General features: G+C 43.8%; 2 protein-coding genes across 2 annotated transcripts in view; one reads left to right on the forward strand and one right to left on the reverse strand.

Moving 5' to 3' along the window:
- The window catches only part of LOC140598756 (uncharacterized), an 89,976-nt gene extending 65,072 nt beyond the window's left edge, over positions 1-24,904 (reverse strand). Inside the window, exons 1-2 of the mRNA XM_072757287.1 lie at positions 24,710-24,904; positions 24,284-24,465 (exon numbers count right to left, since the gene is read on the reverse strand). Coding sequence (XP_072613388.1) covers positions 24,284-24,465; positions 24,710-24,904 — 377 coding nt within the window. The remainder of the gene's footprint in view (positions 1-24,283; positions 24,466-24,709) is intronic.
- DCP2 (decapping mRNA 2) overlaps positions 24,657-26,851 on the forward strand; it is a 48,123-nt gene continuing 45,928 nt past the window's right edge. The window contains exon 1 of the mRNA XM_026006031.2: positions 24,657-24,958. Within this exon, the coding sequence (XP_025861816.1) occupies positions 24,906-24,958 (53 nt within the window). The 5' untranslated portion in view covers positions 24,657-24,905. The remainder of the gene's footprint in view (positions 24,959-26,851) is intronic.

Consider the following 26,851-nt stretch of genomic DNA (forward strand, 5'->3'; position numbering starts at 1 on the left):
GTGCCCCTGGCTTTGGTTTTCTTTTTCAATATTCCCCTGGCTATTCAGGATCTTTTCTGATTCCACACAAATATTAAGATGATTTGTTCCAACTCTCTGAAGAAAGTCCGTGGGATTTTGATAGGGATTGCATTGAACGTGTAAACTGCCCTGGGTAGCATAGACGTTTTCACAATATTAATTCTTCCAATCCATGAGCATGGAATATTTTTCCATCTCTTTGTGTCTTCCTCAATTTCTTTCAGAAGTGTTCTATAGTTTTTAGGGTATAGATCCTTTACTTCTTTGGTTATGTTTATTCCTAGGTACCTTATGGTTTTGGGTGCAATTGTAAATGGGATTGACTCCTTAATTTCTCTTTCTTCAGTCTCATTGTTAGTGTGTGGAAATGCCACTGACTTCTGGGCATTGATTTTGTATCCTGCCACACTGCCGAATTGCTGTATGAGTTCTAACAATCTTGGGGTGGAGTCTTTTGGGTTTTCTATGTACAGTATCATGTCATCTGGGAAGAGGGAGAGTTTGACTTCTTCTTTGCCAATTTGAATGCCTTTTATTTCTTTTTGTTGCCTGATTGCTGAGGCTAGGACTTCTAGGACTATGTTGAATAACAGTGGTGAGAGTGGACATCCCTGTCGTGTTCCTGATCTTAGGGGAAAGGCTCTCAGTTTTTCCCTGTGAGAATATTTGCTGTGGGCTTTTCATAGATGGCTTTTAAGATGCTGAGGAATGTTCCCTCTATCCCTACACTCTGAAGAGTTTTGATCAGGAATGGATGCTGTATTTTGTCAAATGAAAGTGATAGATGCTTTCACTGCATCTATTGAGAGGATCATATGGTTCTTGTTTTTTCTCTTGTTGATGTGATCTATCACGTTGATTGTTTTACAAGTGTTGAACCACCCTTGCATCCTGGGGGTAAATCCCACTTGGTCATGGTGAATTATCTTCTTAATGTACTGTTGGATCCTTTTGGCTAGTATCTTGGTGAGAATTTTTGCATCTGTGTTCATCGGGGATATTGGTCTATAATCCTCCTTTTTGTGGGGTTTTTGTCTGGGTTTGGAATCAAAATGATGCTGGCCTCATAAAAAGAATTTGGAAGTATTCCATCCCTTTCTATCCTTAAGAACAGCCTTAGGACAGACCACTCTATCTAAATAGCCTCTTCAATTTGAAATGTCCTCAATCAATTTTCTCTCTCTCTGACTTGAATGCAGCTTTCAACTAGCCTCTCACATAAGGGAGTTAAAACATCTCTAAAAAGTGGGTATGGAGGCACATTAGAATTGTGCTATACTTATCTGTGAGTCATAACCTTTCTTTGAATGTACGTTTCAATGGTCCTCTCACATAAGGTATGAGAACTTATCTGAACATTAGGGGTTGTGGTACAAGGGGTGTGTGATATATGTACTCCTGAGAAAAAAAAGTTTTCCTTGAATGAGCTTTCAACTAACTTCTCACTTAAGAGAGTAAGAATATCTCTCATAAGAAGGTATGTAGGCACTATGGAAATGCATTGTTCTTATATGTTAGACACAAGCTTTCCTTGAATGAAGCATTCAAGTACTCTCTCACATAAGGTAGTTAGAACCTATCTCAACACTAGATGGGCAGGGCTAATGGATATGAGATGTACTTAACTCTGAGAAACAAGCTTTCCTTGAATGCAGCTTTCAACTAGCCTCTCACAAGAGGCTTTTAGAACTTATCTCAACAGTCAGTGTGGGCTGGCAATGGAAATGCAATATAGTTTACTGTGAAACAAGCTTTCCTTGAATGAAGCTTTCAAATACGCTCTCACATGAGAGATTTCAATGCTATCTCAATAGGTGTGAAGTGCAATGGGTATACAATATACTTCACTCTGAGAAACAAGCTTTCCTTGAATGCAGCTTTCAACAAGCCTTTCACAGAAGGGACTTAGATCCTATATCAACACAAGGTGTGGAGGCACAATGGAAATGTGTTATACTTAACTCTCAGAAAAGGGTTACCTTGAATGCAGCTTACAACCAGCCTCCCACAGAAGAGATTAGAAACCAATCTCTACAATAAGTGTGGAGGCACATTGTATATGTGCTTTACCTTACTCTGAGAAACAGGCTTTCTTAGAATGCAGTTTCTAAACACCTTCTCACATGGCAGAGTGAGAACCTGTCTCAACAGTAGGTGTGGAGGTGCAATGGAATTGTGATATACTTAACTCTGAGAAACAAGTGATCTTTGAATGCACCTTTCAACTAGCATCTCACATAAGGCCTATAACCTAGCTCAACAATAGGTCTAGAGGTGCAAGGGATATGCCATATATTTAAATGTGAAAAACAAGCTTCCCTTGAATGCAGCTTTCAACTAGCCTTCACCTATGGGAGTCAGAACCTAGCTCAACTGTAGGTGAGGAGGTGCCATGGAAATTGGCTGTACTTAACTCTGAGAAATAGGCATTCCTGCCCTGCAGCTTTCAACCAGCCTCTCATATAAGGGAGGTAGAAGTGATTTCCACATAGGAGTGGAGGTGCAGGGGATGCCTGGGTGGCATCTGCCTTCAGCTCAGGGTGTGATCTCGGAGTCCTGGGATCAAGTTCCACATTGGGGTTCCTCCATCGAGCCTGCTTATCCCTCTGCCTGTGTCTCTGCCTCTGTCTCTCTCTGTGTGTATCTCTCATGAATAAATAAATAAATAAAATCTTTAAAAAAACAAAAGGAGTGGAGTTGCAATGAACATGCTATATAATCAAAGGTTAGAAACACGCATTCCTTGAGTGTAGCTTTACACTACCTCACACATAAAGGCGTTATAACATTTATCAAAAGTAAGTATGGAGGCTACAGTGAAACACGACAGACTTAACTCTGACAAACAAGTGGTCCTTGAACGCAGCTTCTGACCAGCCTCTAACATAAGGGAGTTAGAACCTACGTCCACAGTAGGTGTGGAGGACCAATGGAAAGGCCCTGTGCTCAACACTCAGAAAGAAGCATTCCTTGAACACAGCTTTCAACTAGCCTCTCACCTATGGGAGTTACAACCTACTTCCACAGTAGGTGAGGAGGTGCCATGGAAAGGCACTGTACTGAACTCTGAGACACAGACATTCCTGTTCTGCAGCCTTCCACTTAGCCTTTCACCTAAGAGAGGTGGAAGCTATCTCCACCGGAGTGGAGGAGCCATGGAAATACTATGTAGTTAACTGCGAGAAACCAGTGTTCCTTGAGTACAGTTTTCTACTCCCCTCTCTCCTCCAGCATTAGAACCTATATCAAAAGAACCTGTGGAGGCTCGAGGGAAATGCGGCCTACTGAACTCTGAGAAACGTGTTCCTTTGGGGCAGCTTCTGACAAGCCTCTAACATAAGGGAGTTAGAACCTATGTCAACAGTAGGTGTGGGGGCCCAATGGAAATGTGTACATAACTCCAAGAAACAAGTGTTCCTTGAAGGCAGCTATTCACTACCCTCTCACAGAAAGGCATTAGAACATACATCAAAAATAAGTGTAGAGGGGGATCCCTGGGTGGCGCAGCGGTTTGGCGCCTGCCTTTGGCCCAGGGCGCGATCCTGGAGACCCGGGATCGAATCCCACGTCAGGCTCCCGGTGCATGGAGCCTGCTTCTCCCTCTGCCTGTGTCTCTGCCTCTCTCTCTATCTCTCTGTGACTATCATAAATAAATAAAAATTAAAAAAAAAATTAAAAAAAAATAAGTGTAGAGGCTCAAAGGAAATGTGATATACTTAACTCTGAGAAACAAGCATTTCTTGCAGGCAGCTTCTGAGAAGCCTCTAACATAAGGGAGTTAGAAGCACACACACAGTAGGTGTGGAGGCTCAGTGGAAATGCAGTGTACATAACTCCAAGAAATAATTACTCGAAGGATGCATTACTCAAAGGCAGCTGTCAAGTTGCCTCTAAGAAAAGGAAGCTTGACTCTATCTCAACAGTAGGTGACTGAGGCGCACTAGAAGTGAGCTGTACTTAATCTGAGAAAGAAGCATTCTCTGAATGCAGCTTTCAACTAGCTTCTCACATAAGGGAGTTAGAAACTACGTCAACCAGAGGTGCAATGGAAAGGCCCTGTCTTACCTCTAAGAATGACCCCTTCCATGTATGCGATTTCCACTAGCCTGTCACATACTGGTTAAGAAACTATCTAAACAGTAGGGTGGCAACACAATGGAAATTCAATGTCCTTAGGGTGGTCTGGGGGGCTCAGCAGTTTAGTGCCGCCTTCAACCCAGGTGTGATCCTGGAGACCCAGGATCGAGTCCCATGTCAGGCTCCCTACATGAAGCCTGCTTCTCTCTCTGCCTGTGTCTTTGCCTCTCTCTCTCTCTCTCTCTCTCGAATAAATAAATAAAATCTAAAAAAAAAAAAAAAAAAAAAAGACCTATTATCTTAAAAAAAAAAAAGGAAATTCAATATCCTTAACTCTCAGAAACAAGCATTCCTTGAATGCAGCTTTCAACTAGCTTCTCACATATGGTTCCATCAGGAATGCCCCAACTTTTGGGGAGGAACCAATGCTAGGCTCCCTTGGGGGAGATATTCTGGTCTTCATTTGGTTGGTTTGTTGCTGCAGCTTTTGGTATCTTAGCACAAAAGTGGCCCTATTCTGATTGTAAAGTGAAAACAACGGATGGATGGGATCCAGATGTGGTTATGCTACCTGGCAACTAGAGTTGTTTTCATGAAACAGGGAGATTGGAACATCAGTCTTTCATGACCTCTCCACAAATAGGAGTGAGACAAAGGCTAGAGTTCTTTGGCATCTTGTTTGTGTCTATGTGTCCCTATGTATTCTATGCAGGAGAGGTTTCCTCTGCCTCCAGATGCTATTATTGCTAGCATCCGTTTGTAAAGGAAGTCTAGCTCATGAGTTGAAAGGCAGACGCCGGTAAAAATCGGGCACCGATCAGGGAAATACAAATCAAAACCACAATGAGATCCCACCTCACACCAGTGAGAATGGGGAAAATTAACAAGGCAGGAAACCACAAATGTTGGAGAGGATGCAGAGAAAAGGGAACCCTCTTGCACTGTTGGTGGGAATGTGAACTGGTGCAGCCACTCTGGAAAACGGTGTGGAGGTTCCTCAAAGAGTTAAAAATAGACCTGTCCTATGACCCAGAGATTGCACTGTTGGGGATTTACCCCGAAGATACAGATGCAATGAAACGCCGGGACACCTGCACCCCGATGTTTCTAGCAGCAATGTCCACAATAGCCAAACTGTGGAGGGGAGAGGAAATGTGTGGGAAATAGCAGAAAGAGAGACAGAACATAAAGACTCCTAACTCTGGGAAATGAACTAGGGGTGGTGGAAGGGGAGTAGGGCACTGAGGGGGGCACTTGACGGGATGAGCACTGGGTGTTATTCTGTATGTTGGCAAATTGAACACCAATAAAAAATAAATTTATTATTTAAAAAATCGGGCACCGTACAGCTCAGAAAGTTAAAGATGAGTCCCAATGTTTTACAAGTTCCCATGATCTGGGATGAAATTCCCTACATTTGGGACGCCTGGGTGCTCAGCAGTTGAGCATGTGAGCCCAGGATCTGAAACCGAGTCCCACATCAGGCTCCTCGCATGGAGCCTGCTTCTCCCTCTGCCTAGGTCTCTGCCTCTCTCTCTCTCTCTCTCTCTCTCTCATAAATAAATAAGCAAAATCTAGAAAGAAAGAAGAAAGAAAGAAAGAAAGAAAGAAAGAAAGAAAGAAAGAAAGAAAGAAATTCCTTACATTCAGACTTCTAGGTCACCCCATCAGAAAGATGCCCCCAAGGATGGGACCAAGAGGTGGTCTACAGAGATAAGGATAGACCAAAAGTTTACACACCTGACCTGACCCCCTACTTCCCAATAGTCAGAATCATGAAGAAGAGGGGAAACCAGGCCAGGCAGATGCCAGAAATCTGAAATCTACTTCTTCTCCCCAAGCACAAGCACAACCGATGCCCAACCCACTATCTGCTCCTCCACCTCTTTCAGAGGCTGAAAGGCACCACAGACAAAGCCTGTATTGCAGGAGGAAAAGACAGGAGACCGAGATGAAGGAACAGGTGGAGGTGGAAGGGTGGAAGGTGATGGATAAGAAAAGGGAAAGAGGGACGCTTGGGTGGCCCAGTGGTTGAACGTCTGCCTTCCACTCAAGGCATGAGGCTGAGGGCCCTGGGATTGAGTCCTGCATGGGGCTTCCCACGGGAAGCCTGCTTCTCCCTCTGCCTGTGCCTGTGCCTCTCTCTGTGTGTCTTTCATGAATAATAAAGAAATCTTTAAAAAGAAAAAACCCCAAAACCTTTACATCTGCCTCAGCCCCCACCTCTGCCTCTCCCTCCCCTGTCTCCCCCTCCCTCTCCCCCTGTTTCTGCTGCACTCCTGTGGCTGGAGTAGTCAACTCCTCTGCCATCCCAGTGCCTCCAGTGCCATGGCCCCCAACCTCCCCACCCACAGCAAGGAGCAAAAATCACCCCAAACCATTGGGCCACCTCCTTCTGAGGTTCACATTGGAGTACCTCCCAAATCAGCAGGCAGGAAGGGGCCCGAGGGTTCCCCTGGACTGAAACGGCCCACTCAGACTTTCCCACGAGAGCCTGACAGTGGGAGTGGGGAACAAATCAGTTGGCTTTTTAGTGGACACAGAGACGACATATATGGCTTTCGAGCCAATTCAAGGTTGTTTTATTTAGGTTGTTTTATTTGAAAAAGGTGTGTCCTTGGAGCAATCAATGTTACACATCAAACAGATAACCGGCTTTCTCTCTCACCTCCCAGCCCCCTGGAGTTGTAAAATTGCTTGATTTTTAGTTCCATCTGACTTACAAGCCGTTAGGGCAGGCGGTGGGTTGTGCTGCACTCCTGTCTCAGTTTGTGAGCCTGAATGGTGTTGATCGAAATAGACCCCTCCGTCAACTTTATATAAAGAAACCATGTTTTCTGTCTTGTTATACAACAAGCACAAAAAAGAAAATGAGAACTACTTATGTCCTCGTTCCTCTCAGAGGACTGGGACACTGGAGGGTCCAGGCCCAAGGGAGGGCCCTACTCAACTTTGCTGTTAACTCAATGGATTAGTTAAATTGCACCTGTTGTGATTTGTCCACATAAACTACTTTAAATGGTCGATTTTGTCTGTCTCATATACTTTTCATTGTTAAGAGCAAATAGTTAAAAGAAAAAATGTTTATAGGTAAACACTTAAAATAGCTTCCAAAATCCTTGGTAACCTGAAAATTTGAAGTTGTGCTAGGTTAATTGATAAATTGGGTTGAATTCATCACATACCTACGTCTTTTCAATAGAAGGTAAAATACTAAAGTATGAGTCACTAAGACACCCAAGGTGGTTTTTGTTTTGTTTTCTTGTGTTTTCCTTCCTCCCCCCCCATTTCTTCCCCTACCCCCTTTTTTTTTTATCTTTTGTCTTATTCAGGAAAACTGCAGATACTTGGGTGTGTTAGTAAACATGTTTCATGCTTTCTTAAAAATTGTATTATAAACACACACACACACACACACACACTGCGTTTCTAAAAACTATGACATGTATTCATACGTTTGCCAATCAAAAGAATTCTGGTACAAGAGTGTGCCATTGGATCCTGCTGACTTTTCAATAAAGACTGAGGTTTCTAGGACGTAAAAGTCTGCCATGTCGGGGACGCCTGGTGGCTCAGCGGTTAAGCATCTGCCTTTGGCTCAGGGCATGATCACAGGGTCCAGGATTGAGTCCCGCATCCGGCTTCTTGTGGGGAGCTTGCTTCTGCCAATGTCTCTGCCTCTTTCTCTCTGTCACTCATGAATAAATAAACAAAATCTTTTAAAAAATTCTCTCTCTCTGTCTCCCTCTCTCTTCCTCCCTCTCTCCCTCCCCCCCCTTCACACAAGTGCTCTCTCTCTAAAGAATGTAAATAAATACAATTTAAAAAAAAAGTCTGCCACATAGAATCCAGACTGCTGGAAAATGAAACGATAAGGAAAACAACTCTGTGTGTGAGAAGGTAGGAGATGTGTAGAAGAGGTACAAGGCATGAGAATACATTTTTGGTTGAGGGAAAAGAAAATAATCCTGTCCTTAAATGAGCCTGGCTATTTTATTTTATTTTATTTTATTTTATTTTATTTTATTTTATTTTATTTTATTTATTCATGAGAGACATAGAGAGAAGGCAGAGATATAGGTAGAGGGAGGAGCAGGCTTATTTAAGCAGGGAACCTGATGTGGGACTCGATCCCTGAACTCCAGGATCATGCCCGGAGCCAAAGGCAGATGCTCAACTGCTGAGCCATCCAGGCATCCCAGAGCCTGGCCATTTAGAGAATGAAAACTTAAGACTGAGTCCGAATGAAAAAGGACATTGTAAAAGGGTTTTTGAAGGAGACTTTTTGAAAAGGAACTGTATGCATGGTCTGGACGGACTGAGATTGGAAGAAGTAAGTTTTACAAGTACACTGATATAACATTGAGATTTAGCTCTCCTCTCTGTTAAAATGCCAAGTTTTTCTTGTATTGGTCATTTTTTTTTTTTTTTTTTTTTTTTTTATGATAGTCACAGAGAGAGAGAGAGAGAGAGGCAGAGACACAGGCAGAGGGAGAAGCAGGCTCCATGCACCGGGAGCCCAACGTGGGATTCGATCCCGGGTCTCCAGGATCGTGCCCTGGGCCACAGGCAGGCGCCAAACCGCTGCGGCACCCAGGGATCCCCTTGCATTGGTCATCTACTCTTGAGAAGAGATTGTGAACAGAGGAGAAAAGGCATTTTTTTTTCTTTACCTGCACAGAACAGCAAGGTTTTTATATTCGTTTTCATCTGGTCTTTTTTTTTTTTTTTTTTTTTAAGATTTCTTTATTTATTCATGAGGTACACACAGAGAGAAAGAGAGAGAGAGGCAGAGACACAGGCAGAGGGAAAAGCAGGCTCCCCACAGGGATCTCGATGAGGGACTCGATCCTGGATCCTGGGATCACACTCTGAGCCAAAGGCAGACACTCAACCACTGAGCCACCCAGGCTCTATCCAGTCTTTACCTATGTAAGAGAGTGAAAACTTCTCAATAGTAAAGGAGCTACATTTTGGTGACAACTCTATAACATCCTGTAGAATCTCCTAGGGTCACCTTGGGAAAGCAGATACTGACATTTTCAGTGTTGTAAGGATCCGTGATCCTTTGTAGGCCCATGCCTTGAAACCTGAGATGTTGGTTGCTTGCTTGGTTGGTTGGTTTGGTGGGCTGGCTGGCTCCTTGCTTGTTTGGGTATTCATTCATCGATTTTCAACAGATTCCCAGAAAGTCAAACCCTAAATAGAGTCTCTTGGCTAAAATATGTAGTTTACCTGCCATGTGAAGTCACATAAGAAGCATTGTCAACCAAATAATAATAAGCGCTCTTAGATTAAATTGGGTGCTTGAATGCTGTTGGTGTTTCAAAAATGAAACGAAATTCCTAAAGTTAAAACATGTCCTGATACACTGCCATCACTCGACATTCGGATTGTTAAAATGCTGTGTTACCAAAAAAATCAAATTTTCTTCTTGACTGCATTATAATGAACTCTCATTGGGTCTTTAACCATGTCTATTGTTGACAGCCCTGTCGTTTTCAGGTGTTGTTCTTTTTTTTTAATAATAAATTTATTTTTTATTGGTGTTCAATTTGCCGACACACAGAATAACACCCAGTGCTCATCCCGTCAAGTGCCCCCCTCAGTGCCCGCCAACCAGTCACCCCCACCCCCCCGCCCTCCTCCCCTTCCACCACACCTAGTTCATTTCCCAGAGTAAGGAGTTTTCCATGTTCTGATGCTCTTGCAAAAATATGGTCCAGCTTCCAGAAGATTCACGAAAAGGACTTTTTGACAAATACTGGTCTCTGGTTACCCTGAAATCATGAAACTAAAGTATGAATTGCTAGAACTAGGCGGTGGGGCAAAATGGTGGAAGAGTAGGGATCCTCAACTCACCTGGTCCCACCAACTTACCTAGATAATTTTCAAAACATCCTGAAGAGCTACAAATTCGACCTGAGATTTATTTTTTTATTTTTTAAATGATTTTATTTATTTATTCATGAGAGATACACAGAGAGAGAGAGAGGCAGAGACACAAGCAGGGGAAGAAGAAGGCTCCATGCAGGGAGCTTGATGTGGGACTCAATCCTGGGACCCCAGGATCACGTGGTGGGTCAAAGGCAGGCGCCAAATGACTGAGCCACCCAGGGATCCCCTGGACCTGAGATTTAAAGAGAGAATAGCCAGAATGCTACAGAGAGAAGGGTTTTTGCTTCTAGCAAGGTAGGAAGATAGAAAAAAATTAAATAAAAAATAATGAAGGGGGGGGCACCGTGAGGAGCCGGGCTAAAGTGGGGCAGCAAAAGCCTCCAGGATAGGAAAGCCCAGCCCTGGAGAAGTGGGACTTTAAAATTCCGCACTGGATTTTTCTTGGACAAAAAAGTGCTCAGCAGGGAAATCGGACAGAACAGCAGAAGGGGCAGTGAAGCCTCCAGTTTCCCGAGGTTACTTATAGAGGAAGTGCTCCTGGGGGAGAGCACACCACACACTGCGGGCAGATCTCGGTAAAGGGCTGGAGCGCAGCCCGTGGGGCCTCGGGGAGAAGCTGGTGGGTCAGGTGGGGGCTCCGGAAGGAGGAGTGTGTGCCCTGCTGCATTGGGAACCACGGCCCTGGGAGCGCAATTCCAGCAGCACAGGCCCCGGATCCCAGGGCGCCCTAGTAGACACAGCCCATGAGCCTGCATTCCTCTTGGGACAGATGAAGACGAGGAGGGCACAGGACAACAAGGACTCTCCTGCCGACGCCGGGCGCCCCCAAGCTGTGCAGATCAGCGTCCCCTGCTGCCCCAGGAGCACCTAGGCCAGTGCGGACTGGGACACTGCGGTAGTTACTGCAGGGAGCTGACTCCAGAGCTGGAGATCTGGCTGCTGCCAGTATTGTTCCTCCTCGTGTCACCTTGTGCTTGGGAGAGGCAGGGCTGCCAGAGAACAGAGGCCTCACGGAGTAAACAGCTCCCACTGAGCCCAGCACCCAGCAGGGGGTGGGGCATCTCCCCCAGGTACACACACCTGAGAATCAACACAGCAGGCCCCTCCCCCAGACGACCAGCTGGAAGAACAGAGGAAGAGCAACTTCTTGACAAAGCAGTGCGGGAAAGTAACAGGGGATATCGAGGGATTTATGGCGTAGAGAACTAGATGATCCCCCCCACCCCCCTTTTTCCATTACAACTCATTTTTATATCAGACTAAGAATTTCAAATATTTTTTCTCTTTTCCCACCTCAACTACATTTTACCACCTCTTTATTTTCAAGTTTCTTCCTTTTTGACTTTCATATTTCTACAATTGCATGTCTTAGGTATATTTTCCACTTGTAGATACCCTTCAACATACTTAATTTAACTTTGAGATATGGGTTTTTATTTTTGTTTTCTCTGCCTCATTTTGTTCTACAATGGTGGAAGTTAATACCTTCTAAAACATGACCAGCATGCACCCAGAACCAATGGTGCTGTTTGATTCTGTGAGATTATATTCTCTCTTCATTCCCCTTCTGCCCCCCTCTTTTATCTCGTTTATGTTTTGGTGGTCAATGGTGGGGATTTCTACAAGTATTGCTGGTTTATATAAATTTGGGATTGAGCATCTTCTAACAACAGAACTTAGTACACTCAGAACCCAGAGGATTACCCTCTAGTACCTCTCAGGTAGACTACATTCTCCCTCCACTATAACTTCTTCACCACCATCATCTCCCAGTCCCCCTACCTGTTTTCTTCTCTTTTCCCCCTTTTTTGCTTTCCACTATTTCCTTTAGTTTTTTTCCTTTTCTTTTTTTTCTTCTTCTATGGGATCTTTGGCCTTTTATTTTTTTACTACTTTGTTTTAAAATTTGTTTTTCACTTTAGTTGTCCTTTTGTTTAATTTTGTTCTGATCTTTGTTTTCATTTTCTGGTCTCTGACCCCAACAGAATCATCTAGGGTGAAATTTACTTAGGTTGTAATTGATATTATTGACTCAGCCTGCTCATACAGCCACTCTGTACTGAGCAAAATGACTAGAAGGAAGAATTCACCACAAAAGAAAGAAGCAGAAACAGTACTCTCTGCCAGAGTTACAGAATATGGATTACAATTCAATGTCAGAAAGTCAATTCAGAAGTACAATTACAAAGCTACTCGTGGCTCTGGAAAAAAAGCACAAAGGACTCTAGAGACTTTGTTACTGCAGAATTTAGATCTAATCAGGACGAAATTAAAAATCAATTAAATGAGATGCAATCCAAACTGGATGTCCTAATGACTAGAGTTAATGAGGTGGAAGAAAGAGTGAGTGACATAGAAGTCAAGTTGATGGAAAGGAAGGAAGCTGAGGAAAAAAAGAGAAAAACAAGAGACCATGAGAAAAGCTTAAGGGAAATAAATGATAGCCTCAGAAGGAAGAATCTAGGGATGCCTTGGTGGCTCAGTGGTTTAGTACCTGCCTTCGGCCCAGGGTGTGATCCTGGAGTCCCGGGATCGGGACTTCCTGCATGGAGCCTGCTTCTCCCTCTGCTTGTGTCTCTGCCTCTCTCTTTATGTGTGTCTTTCATGGATAAATAAATAAAATCTTTAAAAAAAAGAAGGAAGAAACTACGTATAATTGGGGTTCCAGGAAACGCCGAGAGGGACAGAGGTTCAGAGGGCCAGAGAGTAGAGAAGCACCCCCTCAAAATCAATAACAACCGTTTAACACCTTGACATTTTATAGTGAAACTTGCAAATTCCAAAGATAAAGAGAAGATCCTTAAAGCAGCAAGAGACAAGAGATTCTTAACTTATATGGAGAGAAATATCAGATTAACAGCAGACCTCTCCACAGAGACCTGGAAGGCCAGAAAGGGCTGGCATGATATATTTAGGGTACTAAATGAGAAGAACATGCAGCCAAGAATACTATATGCAGTAAGGCTCTCATTCAGAATAGAAGGAGAGATAAAGAGCTTCCAATATAGGCAGAAACTGAAAAAATATGTGACCACCAAACCAGCTCTACAAGAAATATTAAGGGGGGCCTTGTAAAGAAAGGAAGCCCAAAGAAATAATCCACAAAAACAGGAACTGAATAGGTATTACGATGACACTAAATTCATATCTTTCAATAGAAACTCTGAACGTGAATGGGCTAAATGATCCCATCAAAAGATGCAGGGTTTTGAACTGGATAAAAAAGCAAGACCCATCTATATGCTATCTACTAGAGAATCATTTTAGACCTAAGGACACCTCCAGCATGAAAATGAAAGGATGGAGAACAATTTACCATTCAAATAGTCCTCAAAAGAAAGCAGGGGTAGCAATCTTCATATCAGATAAATTAAAGTTTATTCCAAAGACTGTAGTAAGAGATGAAGAGGGACACTATATCATACTTAAGGGGTCTATCCAACAAGAAGACCTAACAATCATGAATATTTCTGCCCCTAATGTGGGAGCTGCCAAGTATATCAATAAATTAATAACCGAAGACATACTTAGATAATAACACAGTAATAGTAGGAGACTTCAACATGACACTTTCTGCAAGTGACAGATATTCTAGGCACAACATCACTAAAGAAACAAGGGCTTTAAATGATACTGGACCAGATGGATTTCACAGATATATACAGAACTTTCCATCCAAATGCAACTGAATACACATCCTTCTGAAGTGCACATAGAACTTTCTCTAGAATAGACCACATACTGGGTCACAAATAAGGTCTCAACAGATAGCAAAAGATTGGGATTGTCCCCTGCATATTTTCACACCACAATATTTTGAAACTAGAACTCAATCACAAGAAATTTGGAAGAAACTCAAACACATGGAAGTTAAAGAGCATCCTACTAAAAGATGAATGAGTCAACCAGGGAATTAGAGACGAATTAAAAAGATTCATGGAAACTAATGAAAACGAAGATATACCATTCAAAATGTTTGGGATACTGCAAAAGCAGTCCTAAGAGGAAAATACATCACAATACATGCATCCCTCAAAAAAATTGGAAAAAAACCTCTAATACACAAGCTAACCTCACACCTAAAGGAATAGGAAAAAGAAAACCTACACCAATAAAACCTACATGAAGCAGAAGAAGAGAGATAATAAAGATTTGAACAGAACTCAATGAAATAGAGACCAGAAGAACCATAGAACAGTCAACAAAACCAGAGTTGGTTCTTTGAAAGAATTAATAAGATAGATACACCATCAGCCAGCCTTATTAAAAAGAAAAGAGAAAAGACTGAAATTAATAAAATAATGAAAGAGGAGAGATCACAACCAATACCAAGGAAATACAAATGATTTAAAAAAATGTATTAGCGCAGCTAGATACCAATAAATTAGGCATTCTAGAAGAAACGGATACGTTTCTGGACAACCACAAATTACCAAACTGAAACAAAACGAAATAGAAAACCTAAACAGAAGGCAGCCCCAGTGGCTCAACAGTTTAGCACCACCTTCAGCCTGGGGTGTGATCCTAGGGCCCCAGGATCGAGTCCCACATCGGGCTCCCTGCATGGGGCCTGCTTCTCCTTCTGCTTGTGTCTCTGCCCCCCCCCTCTCTCTGTCAAAAATAAATAAATAAATTTAAGAATCTTAAAAAAAAAAAAAAAAAGAAAAGAAAACCTGAGCAGGCCAATAACCAGTGAGAAATTGAAACACTCATCAAAAGCCTCCCAAGACACAACAGTCTAGGGCCAGATGGCTTCGTAGGGGAATTCCATCAAACGTTTAAAGAAGAAACCATACCTATTCTACTAAAGCTGTTCGGAAACATAGAAAGAGATGGAATACTTCCAAACTTGTTCTATGAGGCCAGCATCACCTTGATTCCAAACCCAGACAAAGACCCCACAAAAAGGAGGAGGAAATGCTGGGATACCTGCACCCCGATGTTTATAGCAGCAATGTCCACAATAGCCAAACTGTGGAAGGAGCCTCCGTGTCCATCGAAAGATGATTGGATAAAGAAGATGTGGTTTATGTATACAATGGAATATTCATCAGCCATTAGAAATGACAAATACCCACCATTTGCTTCGATGTGGATAGAACTGGAGGGTATTATGCTGAGTGAAATAAGTCAATTGGAGAAGGACAAACATTATACAGTCTCATTCATTTGGGGAATATAAATAATAGTGAAAGCAAATAGAAGGGAAGGGAGAAGAAATGGGTAGGAAATATCAGAAAGGGAGACAGAACATGAAGATTCCTAACTCTGGGAAATGAACTAGGGGTGGTGGAAGGGGAGGTGGGCGGGGGGTGGGGGTGAATGGGTGACCGGCACTGAGAGGGGGGGCACTTGACGGGATGAGCATTGGGTGTTATTCTGTATGTTGGCAAATTGAACACCAATAAAAAATAAATTTATTATTTAAAAAAAAGAAAAAGAAGATGTGGTCTATGTATACAATGGAATATTACTCAGCCATTAGAGACGACAAATACCCACCATTTGCTTCGATGTGGATGGAACTGGAGGGTATTATGCTGAGTGAAGTAAGTCAATCGGAGGACAAACATTATATGGTTTCATTCATTTGGGGAATATAAAAAATTGTGAAAGGGAATAAAGGGGAAAGAAGAAAAAATGAATAGGAAATATCAGAAAGAGGGACAGAACATGAAAGACTCCTAACTCTGGGAAACGAACTAGGGGTGGTGGAAGGGGAGGTGGGCGGGGGGGTGGGGGTGACTGGGTAATGGGCACTGAGGTGGGCACTTGACGGGATGAGCACTGGGTGTTATTCTATATGTTGGCAAATTGAACACCAATAAAAATAAATTTATATTAAAAAAGAAGGTGTGGCCTATATGTACAATGGAATATACTCAGCCATTAGAAAGGACGAATACCCACCATTTACTTCGATGTGGATGGAACTGGAGGGTATTACACTGAGTGAAGTAAGTCATTTGGAGAAGGACAATCATCATATGGTTTCACTCGTTTGGGGAATGTAAGTAATAGTGAAAGGGATTAAAGGGGAAGGGAGAGAAAATGAGTGGCAAAAATCAGAGAGGGTGACAGAACATGAGAGACTCCTAACTCTGGGCAACCAACTAGGGGTGGTGGAAGGGGAGAGGGGGGGGATGGGGTGACTGGATGACAGGCACTGAGGGGGGCACTTGATGGGATGAGCACTGGGTGTTATACTCTTAGTTGGCAAATCGAAGTTCAATTAAAAAAAAGTTAAAGGGATCCCTGGGTGGCGCAGCGGTTTAGCGCCTGCCTTTGGCCCAGGGCGTGATCCTGGAGACCCGGGATCGAATCCCACATCAGGCTCCCGGTGCATGGAGCCTGCTTCTCCCTCTGCCTGTGTCTCTGCCTCTCTCTCTCTCTCTGTGTGTGACTATCATAAATAAATAAAAATTAAAATTAAAAAAAAAATTAAAAAAAAAAAAGTTAAAAAATAGAGTGGTCTGGGAAGAATTTCTGTAGAATTGATGTCTAAGCTGTACCCAAATTAAAAGGCGGGAAATGTGTAGGGTTAGGCAGCCTTCCAGGAGGAACGAATGGTGTGGAGGAAGAGCTTGTAGTATGTGATGACTTGCAAGGAAATTACTGTGGTTAGAGTGTAGTGAGAGATGAAGATGGGACATGAGGGGAAGAGAGAGTGAATGACAGCCAGGGGCCCATCACATAAAGTCCCTCAAGCTATGGCACACAAATTGGATTTTACTTTGAGGTCATGAAGATTTTCAAGCACAAGGTGATCAACCTAATGTTTTTGTTTGTTTGTTTGTTTTGTTTGTTTTCAACCTAATGTTTTGAGATGATCACTCTGGATGCTTTGTAGAGGTTGAAAAGCAATGGAGACAGGAGACATTTGGGAGCCTCTGGAAGCAGTCCAGGTGAGGTTGAGGAGGCTTGGATGGAGATGGGGAAAGTTGCGGTAGAGAAGAGATGGATCTTGGAGGTAGACTGGCCAGGGCTCAGCAGTGGGTTGAATGTGTGCCTGTGTGGGAAAGACCAGGAACTAAAATTTACTCATAGACTCATAGTAAAATTTACTCATAGGTTTGAGCCTCTGGATGCCTACTGGAACAAATCCATTGAAAGGATTTGGGCTATGGGCTCAGTCACGTGAGCATCTGCCTTCGGCACAGGTCATGTCCCGGGATCCTGGGATTCGGCCCCTCATTGGGCTCCCTGCTCAGTGGGAGGCCTACTTCTCTCTCTCCTCCCTGCTTGTGCTCTCCCTATCTCTGTTTGTCTCTCTCAAATAAATAAATAAAATAAAATAACAAAGGATTTGGGCTAAAATAAAATAAAGTTTTGGCTGAAACCCAAAGACACATATGGGTGCATTTAAGTTGAGAAGTACAGGTCTTAGGGTTTACTTCAGCAGTTATTGAGGAGTCTGGCTCCTGGTTAGAGATCCATGTGTGATTTTCAGGCCTTGAAACTTGAAATGCAAATATAAGAACATTTAACTCATGTAGAATCGTGAAAATGACACAATTCACATTTCATAGCTGGTACATACATTATGTATTCTGTTTTTATAAGAACGGTGGAAACATTGCACATCTGTTTTTGTGTCACTTCTTGATGTGCACACATCCTATCACACTCTCTCCAGTTGGCTTCTGATGAAGGAGGTGAAAGACTGGGTGGGAGGGGGGACAGAACTAGGGCTGCTGCACTTTCACTTTCCTTCGATGTCATCATTTTCAGCGTAAGTGGTTGGTTCATCCAGGGAAGCAAGAGGAAAATAACATGATAGGTTTCTTTGGTTCTTTGTGTTTCTTATGCTGCTGTCTTCTTTTTGCATTTGTTGTTTTTTAATTTAATTGTATTTGAGATTGAGTGAGTGAGAGAGCGAGCAAGTGAGAGACAGAATGTGTGCATGAGTTGGAGGTGGAGAGAGGAAAAGGGAAAGGGAGAAGCAGGCTCCCCACTGAGCAGGGAGCCTGACTTGGGGCTTGATCCTAGGACTCTGGGATCATGACCTGAGCCAAAGGCAGGCACTCAACTAATTAAGCCACCCAGCAAGTTCTGATTTACAGGAGGATCATAAGGTTGACAGTGACCCCACTCACTCAGTTTATCATGATTACCTTGTTCTCACTAAATCTTGTTGAACTTCCATGCACGATGGGCTCGATGAAGTTCTGTTCTCATTGGATATTTCAAATGGGGCTATTGCAAACGGTGCAGCAAGACGTGGGTAAACACATACATTACACGTATCTTTTCTGCTCGAGTGCACACTTTCTTGTCCCATCCAACTTCACTCACAAAACACAACTTCAGAAATGAAATTGTTAAGAATTTTAAGATGATGACAGAATATTAAACTGAGCATGGGGCTTTTCTGAGTACAGGACCTTGTGTGCACAGGTCTCACACACACACACACCATGAAGTAGGCCTTAGGAAATGAGTGCTGGGTAGGCAAACAAGAATGTCCAGTACAAGCCACATTTACTGAAATGAGAAAGATTGATTATGGAGAATAGTTTGTGTGTAAACATCAAGATGTTTTATAGAGAGAGCAAAAGTTTATTTCTTTTAGGCAGAATCTGGAGCAAATGCTCTGGGGTAACTCTTTTCCAGATCATAAACTTAGGGATCTGTGCTTCTTCCACAGTATCAAGGGTCTTTTGCTTTCAGGTGGGAAGAGAAGGAAAGAAGAGAATGTAAAAGTTACATGGGATATGGCAGAGGTTGTGCATAGAAGTTGGGTGTGTCACTTCTATCCTCATTCCATTGGATAGACCTCAGTTACCCGGTTGAACCCCAAAAGAAGAGCAAATAGGGTTGCTCAACATCTAGTAAGATTATTACAGGGATCAATGGAGATTTTTGTTTTTGTTAGATGTTACTAAAGCATTCTATATGCTATAGGAGATGATCCAGTAGCAGTGGGGCTGACAAAGAGCAAATATGTGTTGTTCTGTAAATGTTGATTTGAATTATAAGATCTTTGTCATAAGATGAATGAGTTCTAGAGAACTACGGTACACATGGTGACTATAGCTAATAATATTGTATTGATCTCTTGAAATTTGCTCAGGGTAGTTCTTAAGCATTCCTTTCAAACACATACAAAAGGTAACTGTTGGAGGTGATAGATATGCTAATTAGCCTGATCGTGGTAATCATTACACAATATATACCAAAAGAGCATGCTGTACATCTGCTCTGGTCTGAATGCTTCTGCACACAGCCTCCCCCTTGCCCCCGCCTCCAAATTCATGTGTTCAAATGTGATAGTATTAGGAGGCTTTGTGAAGTGCTTAAACGATGAAGGTAGAGCCCCTAAAATGGGATTAGTGCCCTTGTAAAAGAGAGCCCAGAGAGCTAGCTTGCCTCTTCCATCACATAAGGTTCCATCAGAAGGCATAGTCTACTAAAAAATGAGTTCTCATCAGACACTAAATCAGCTAGTGCCATGAACTTGAACTTTCCAACCCCCAGAATTGTGAGAAATAAATGTTTGTTGTTTATAAGCCACGCAATTGATGACATTTTTGTCATAGTAGCTGGAATGGACTAGGACAACACCTTGAATATGTACAATTTTTGTCAATCACACCTCAATAAACCTGGAAAATAAATAAAAAAGAACTTAGAAGGGATGTGAAAAGGCTTTAACAGACTTAATCTCACTCAATTTAAAAGAAGGCCAATAAGCATATTGTGTTTTTTTAAGACCGTGATGACAACTTATTTTGTTGTCAGGATTATTGTATTTGAAAGAATACCATGCTGTACAGACATTAATAATAATTGTTACTGCATCATTCTCCCTAAAGCAGAATTCCTGCTGTGAACTCAGAACTGAATTCTAGTCCTGGCTCCATTTCATACTGTCATTTAATCATTTAATCTTGATAAGCCTCATTAATCTTTGCCTATCCTGTATATTTAAAAAGACTAAATGAGATAGCGTATATTAAGTGGTAAAGGTTTTTTTGTTTTTAAGATTTTATTTATTTATTCATGAGACACACACACACACACACACACAGAGGCAGAGACACAGGCAGAGGGCAGAGGGAGAAGCAGACTCCATACAGGGAGCCCCACGGTGGGACTCCATCCTGGGTCTCCAGGATCACGCCCCAGACTGAAGGTGGCGCTAAAGCGCTGAGCCACTAGGGCTGCCCCATAAATGGTAAAGGTTTTGATCAACCCAATTATTTAAAAATTGTCTTTGTATTAATTTAAGAATCCCAGCCTCGAATATCAGAAAGGGAGACAGAACATGAGAGACTCCTAACTCTGGGAAACGAACTAAGGGTGGTGGAAGGGGAGGTGGGCAGGGGGTGGGGGTGACTGGGTGACAGGCACTGAGGTGGGCACTTGACGGGATGAGCACTGGGTGTTATTCTCTATGTTGGCAAATTGAACACCAATAAAAAATAAATTTATTAAAAAAAAGAACCCCAGCATCTCCCTTTCCCATAATTTCAAACTGTGACTTATTTGCCTTTATCAAGCCATGGGCTGCTGTGGCCCATGGGCAGTTGGGTTTGAATGAGGCCCTGAATTCTCTGGAAGTCACAGCTCAAGGGGCTGCCATAAGAGCTGCTCTATTGTGCACGTCTCCAGCTCCTAGACGTGTGTGTGAGGAGGCAGGGGTGGGATGGTGAATGGGCAGGAAAGTAGCCTGGAAGATGCTTGGCCCCAGATCCCTGTGGAATTCTCAGTGGAGGGATTGGTGTAGCACTGTGTGGAAGTCTGGAGATTTGCAGGCCCCTTAGAGCTAAAAAAGGGTTGCATAGCTTATCCCTGACCTGAGACTTCAAAGAGATAAGGGAGCAGGAAGACTTCCTCCAGGTCCTTTGGCAAGTGCCCAGTTGCCTCTTTCACGTTGGCCCCTGGGGAATAAACACCACCTAGGCTTCCATTATTGTTTCACTGCCATCTTTTAGAGTACTCTAAATGCCAGACCTGAGCTTCAAGTGGACAACTAAGAAAAATAGCTGCTAAGATACCCCCAGCCAGAGAAAAGAAGTTGAGTTAGGGCAAATGGGGCTAGGCAGGCCTAGGTAGGGGGTCAACAGAAGTAGGCTCACAAAAATCCCCAAAATGCTAAGGTATAGGGAAACCAGAGATAAGGGAACAAGCCAGACCACCCTGCCCTATGGTGTGGGTAGGGAGGGTGTCTTGTTATAACAGCTACTTGTAACCAATAAAAAAAAAAAAATCATCAGACTCTAAAAAGGAAGTAAGCTGTTAAAGATGTTATCACTAGTCCTTACTCAATGGTGATAACAATGGATATGTTAAAAGAATTTAGGTTCCCTGATTAGGCTTTCAGTAAAAGACCAACCCTACAAGCCCTCAATGGCAACCCTGTCCGGACCCCTCACTTCTGAGCGCCTTCTCTGTATCTTTACTTAATAAACTTCTATCCCTTTACTCAATCTTCTATGTCTGCAAGATTCGTTCTTTTTTTTTTTTTTAAGATTTTATTTATTCATGAAAGACACACAGAGAGAAAGGCAGAGGGAGAAGCAGGCTCCAGGCAGGAAGCCCAATGTGGGACTCAATCCTGAGACCATGGATCACGCATGCCCTGAGCCAGGGGTAGGCCCTCAACTGCTGAGCCACCCAGGCATCCCAAGATTTATTCTTTAACTCAGTGAGATAAGAACCAACCTGTCCCGTATCATAGTTAGGACAGGTGGAATGCACATCCAGCAAAATAGAAACATTAAGGGGGCTCCCCTTCATTCTTACTGATTTATTACACCATGCTGCTTGGACTTCCAACTGCTAGCAGCTGCATCTTTTTGTCTGAGGGCTTTTCTGTCCACTAGAGCCTGCTTTGCTCCTCATGTGGCAGCCTGGGGTGGAGGCTCCAGGAGCATACTGAAACCAAGGACTGACAGAAGTTAGTATATAAACAACCCATCTTCCTCTCCCCTTCAGCAAAATAATTCTATAGTGTGTGTTTTACCCTGGTCTCCAGAATCCTCCAGCTGGGTCAGCTCCTGTTACCCACAGTGCTAATTTCCCTAATAAACCATTTTTTGGCTTTCTTTCCTTTCTGACTCACCACCTGCTCTGCTATCATTCTTTCCTGGATCACCTTCTGCATAAACTACTTGGACTCAAATCCTTTTCTCAGGGTCCACTTCCTAGGAAACCAAACTAACACTTGTAGTGTGCCAAGGAGATTGAATAAAGCAAATAGAAGACTCCTGCCTGTGCTACCCTACTTGGCTCCCAGATCACTTACAGTTTGGTCTGAAAGGATTTTCTCTTTAGAGAATTTGACCAGCTGGAAAGAAAGACCTATGGATATTGATGCCATGTGTTCCCACTGGAGGCAGACTGCCCTACAGTGAAGCCATCAGGAAACAAGTTCGACCTACATGCTGGAAACTTCCAATCAGCTTTTTAAAAAAATATTTTACTTATTCATGAGAGACACAGAGACAGGCAGAGACAGGAGAAGCAGGCTCCATGCAAGGAACCCAATATGGGACTCGATCCCCAGACCCCAGGATCACGCCCTGAGCTCAAAGCAGACGCTCAACCACTGAGCCACCCAGGCATCCCTCCAACCAGCTTTTATAGCACTTAACTCCAGTTTTTTTTAGTTATGGACTTTTTTTTTTTAGATTTTATTCACTCATCTCACACACACACAGAGGCAGAGACACAGGCAGAGGGAGAAGCAGGCTCTATGCAGGGAGCCCGACGCGGGACTGGATCCCAGGACCCCAGGATCACTCCCTGAGCTGAAGAAGGCAGGCACCAAACCATTGAGCCACCCAGGTGTCCCATACTCTTTTTTTCTAAAGATTTTATTTTTATTAAGTGGGGGGAGAAGCAGAGGGAGAGGGAAAGCAGTTTTCCTGCTGAGCATGGGGCTCAATCACAGGACCCTGAGATCATGACCTGAACTGAAGGCAGATGCTTAACCAACTGAGCTACCCAGGTGCCCCTAGTTATATATATACTCTTAAGTATGAGGGAATAGTTGAGGACCACCAGAAAACTTCCAATATGATAGATGGAGACCAAATTAATAGCAAAAAGCAGCTGAGAGGAAGAAAAGGCTATTCAGAAAGAAGAAAACTTCAGAAATATATTGGTTTTTGTTTTGTTTTTAAAGAGGAAGAGAGGGGCAGAGAGGGAATCTTATGCAGGCTCCATGCTCAGCACACAGCCTAAAACAGGGCTCGATCTCATGACCCTGAGATCATGACCTGAGCTGAAATCAAGAGTCGGTCGCTTAACTGAGTCACCCAGGTGCCCTCTAAAAATGTATTGTTAATATCTTCATAGGGACAAGAAATCTATGAAGCAAGGCTATGACACCACAATGAAGAAACATTTGAAAAACAAGAGAAAACTCCAGAAAAGTAAAAACAGAATATGGCTGGAAGATAGATTTGAAGAGTTCTCCAATAAGGTGCAAAAAGATGGAAAACAGATGAAAAACAGGAGAGCAAAATAGATGCTAACAGGATTCTTATACCAAGTTTGGGTTTGAGCACACATCAGAAGCTGATGTAGGGGAGTTAGCAGAAGGTAAATAATAGGAACCTGCTCACGTCTGAACAAAAGAAAATAAAACTTGGGCAGCTGTACAGGCCGAGAATGGAGGCAGAGGTACTGGTTATGCAGTTCTTGCACTAATGAGGAGAAATGAGAACCTGTTGTAATGACAAAGGACATTTATTAAGAAAAAAGATGAAAGATTAAATGGTAGAATGAACTAAAGTCGTGACTGAGCAGGTGTGTGTGTGGGATGCTGTGGAGCTGATATAAAAGGAGGTTAAAGACCAAACAGGGGGCACCTGGGTGGCTCAGTGGTCGAGCTGTGCTTCCAGCTTAGGTCACGACCGAGGGGTTCTGGGATCAAGTTCCGCATCAGCCCCCCAGCAAGGAGTCTGCTTCTCCCTTTGGCTATGTCTCTCATGAATAAATAAATGAAATCTAAGTAAACAGATAAAAAACTGACTAGACCTAGCTTTTTCCTCAAGATCCTAAATGGACTGGGCTCCATTAAGCAACATGAGGAATCATCGAGGACCAGCACGTTGGAGTGGCCTAAGAGGTAGACGCAGATCCCCGAGTTCAGGTTCAACCGGTATTTCCTCAGATCTCACGAGGTGTCAGATACCGGGATAAAGTTCTGTCTGGGTCGCCTGAGGAGAGGCAGAGGTAAGTCACCAGAAAAAAAGATAACCCCCTTCAGGTGTTTGTAGTCAAAGGAGGTACGGCCCTTGGCGTGGCCTGAAAGGAATGGGGCGACGACGGATACCTGTGCGGGATACTCGGCGACAGGAACTGTACACGCGCGCCTGCGCAGGAGCGTCCCGGGGGCTGGCCCTGGAGAACCGCCAGGGCCTGCCTCGTCACCGACGGGCGGCCCAGACCCAGGCAGACGCTAGCATCGTGCGCGAGGAGCCTCGGAGCCCACCGGGAAGACCCGAGCCTCCCGGACTTCCCAGTAGCGCAAAGGCGGCTCAGTGCGCGTGCGCGGGGCCACCCGGGCTCCAAGGCGGCGGGAAGCTGGTTTTCTGAGCAGCAACCGAGCGGCTTGAAGACGGATTGGAGACGACAGACCAATAAACAGACATTTCATTGGCTTAGCGTGCTCGGGCTCCGGCTCTCCAGCTACCTATTGGGCCTTTCAAGCCGAGCGGGGGCGTGACTCCCGGGGCTCCGCCCCGCGCTCTGGCCCCGCCTCCGGGTCCGGCTGAGGTCGCCGGACGGAAGCGAGCGGGTCCCGCCTCTTCCCTCCGCTCGTCGTCGCCGGAGACGCCGCCGCCGCCGCCGCCGCCGCCGCTGCCCGCTCTCGGGAGAGCCGGAGTCTCCGTGCCGCACCCTCGGTCCCGGCCGCGCGGAGCCGGGATGCCCTGCTCCTGCTGTGGGTCCTCATCATGGAGACCAAACGGGTGGAGATTCCCGGCAGCGTCCTGGACGATCTCTGCAGGTACCGCGTCGCCGCGGGCTGCCCTGGCCCCGCCGACCCTCCTCGTTTTCCCCCACGTTGGCCGACCGCGGGGGCCTCTGCGTCTCCGCACCCTGCGCACCGCCTTGTCCTGCTCTGTGGCCCCGCGGCTGCACGCTCTCCCCGCGCGCCCCTGTCCTTCCGCCGCAGCCCCCCGGGGTCCTCACTCGCAGGGCACCGGGATTTCCTCATTTTCTCAGTTCCCCAACTCCGGCTTTCCTGCGAGTGCAGCCGCTGCACCCGAGCCAGGCTCTGGAGCGTTTCTCGTCTGCTCCCTCTCCCTCCCATTGTTTTTTTCTGCCTCTGACTTTTATAGACCGTCTTCCCCTTCTCCCTCTGTCTCATCCCTCAGTTTTGTCCAAAGACCTCAGGGTTTTAAGTCTTATTCCTACGCTCCCGGACCTACGCAGGGAGCAGATTCAAACTTACCTTTTCGCCCATGTGTTCTTACGTCCGTGGCATTTCCTAAATTGTTAGAAATTATCGTCTTGAACATGAGAGACTCCTAACTCTGGGAAACGAACTAGGGGTGGGGGTGGGGGTGACTGGGGGACGGGATGAGCCCTGGGGGTTATGCTAGATGTTGGCAAATTGAACACCAATAAAAAATAAATTTGTAATAAAAAATAATAAAAAAAGAAATTATTGTCTTGTTCATTCCCAAACTTATCACTGGGAGGGGGGGAAATCGAGAGTTTTCTTTTCATCCTTTAATTTTCCTTAAAGGAAATTCTCAGTCGTCAGGGTTTTAACTCTATACACTAATACAAGAGGAGTTTTTTGCATTCTTCCCTCTTGTGAGCGATGATTTCAGATAGCCAAACTTAGGAGAAATGCACTTAAAATATTTTTTTTTTTCCCGAAGTAAAATTTTTGGTGCAGTAATACCCTGTGTTGTCGCTGGCTAAGTGCATTGTGAAATAAATTACAATTGAGTAAAAAGCTCTGGTAAAATAACATCTTTTCAAGTACATTTACAGTATTTATGTGTAGACGTCTTTTAATTGTTGTTTTGCATTCACGCCTCCGTTTCTTTTTTTCTTTTTGATGAGAAGGAAAGAACTAATATTGTGGAGGTATTGTTATATGCCAGGCATTGGGTGCTCCCTTCACACATAACGTTTTATTTAATCCTCTGAACAACCTCTATTTGGTAGGTGCAGTTATTTTCATTTTCATCTGATAAACAGACTCGTTTTGTACTTTACTCGAGGTCATATTTTGGGTAATTTAGAAACTCAAGATTTGAAACCTAGGCCTTTTTCTCTCAGTGCCTGTGCTTTTTCTCTCCTACCCCAGGTAGGTGGTACTGAAAGTCAAGTCTAACATTTTAAACCTTACAAAAGTACATGTAGATAAGTAAATAGACTAATTTTTAGAACTAATAAGAATGTTACTGTGCTTTGGTGATGGCATGATTATGATTTTTGGGATTTGATCAATTCAACCTTTTTTTAAAAAAAAATATTTATTCACGAGAGACAGAGAGAGAGAGAGAGAGGCAGAGACACAGGCAGAGGAGAAGCAGGCTCCATGCAGGGAGCCCGACGTGGGACTTGATTCCGGGACTCCGGGATCATGCCCTGAGCCAAAGACAGACCCTGAACCCCTGAGCCACCCAGGTGTCTCAATTCAACCATTTAAAATGCACTTATTTTTCTAGATCCCAAATTTCATAAGAAGAGATTTGATGTATGTATATCTGTGTGGGTAAATGACTGGACAAATATGTACGAGAAGTGGGGTTACAATTTTTATTTTTTTATTTTTCAAGATTTCCAAGATTTTTTAAAGGGGTGTGTATTTTATAGTTAGGAGAAAAATAAAGATGACTGTGTTTGAAAAGGTGAGTAATAGTATGTATGGATTAATACG

Source organism: Vulpes vulpes, chromosome 4 (assembly GCF_048418805.1).
Source record: "Vulpes vulpes isolate BD-2025 chromosome 4, VulVul3, whole genome shotgun sequence".
Lineage (NCBI taxonomy): Eukaryota > Metazoa > Chordata > Mammalia > Carnivora > Canidae > Vulpes > Vulpes vulpes.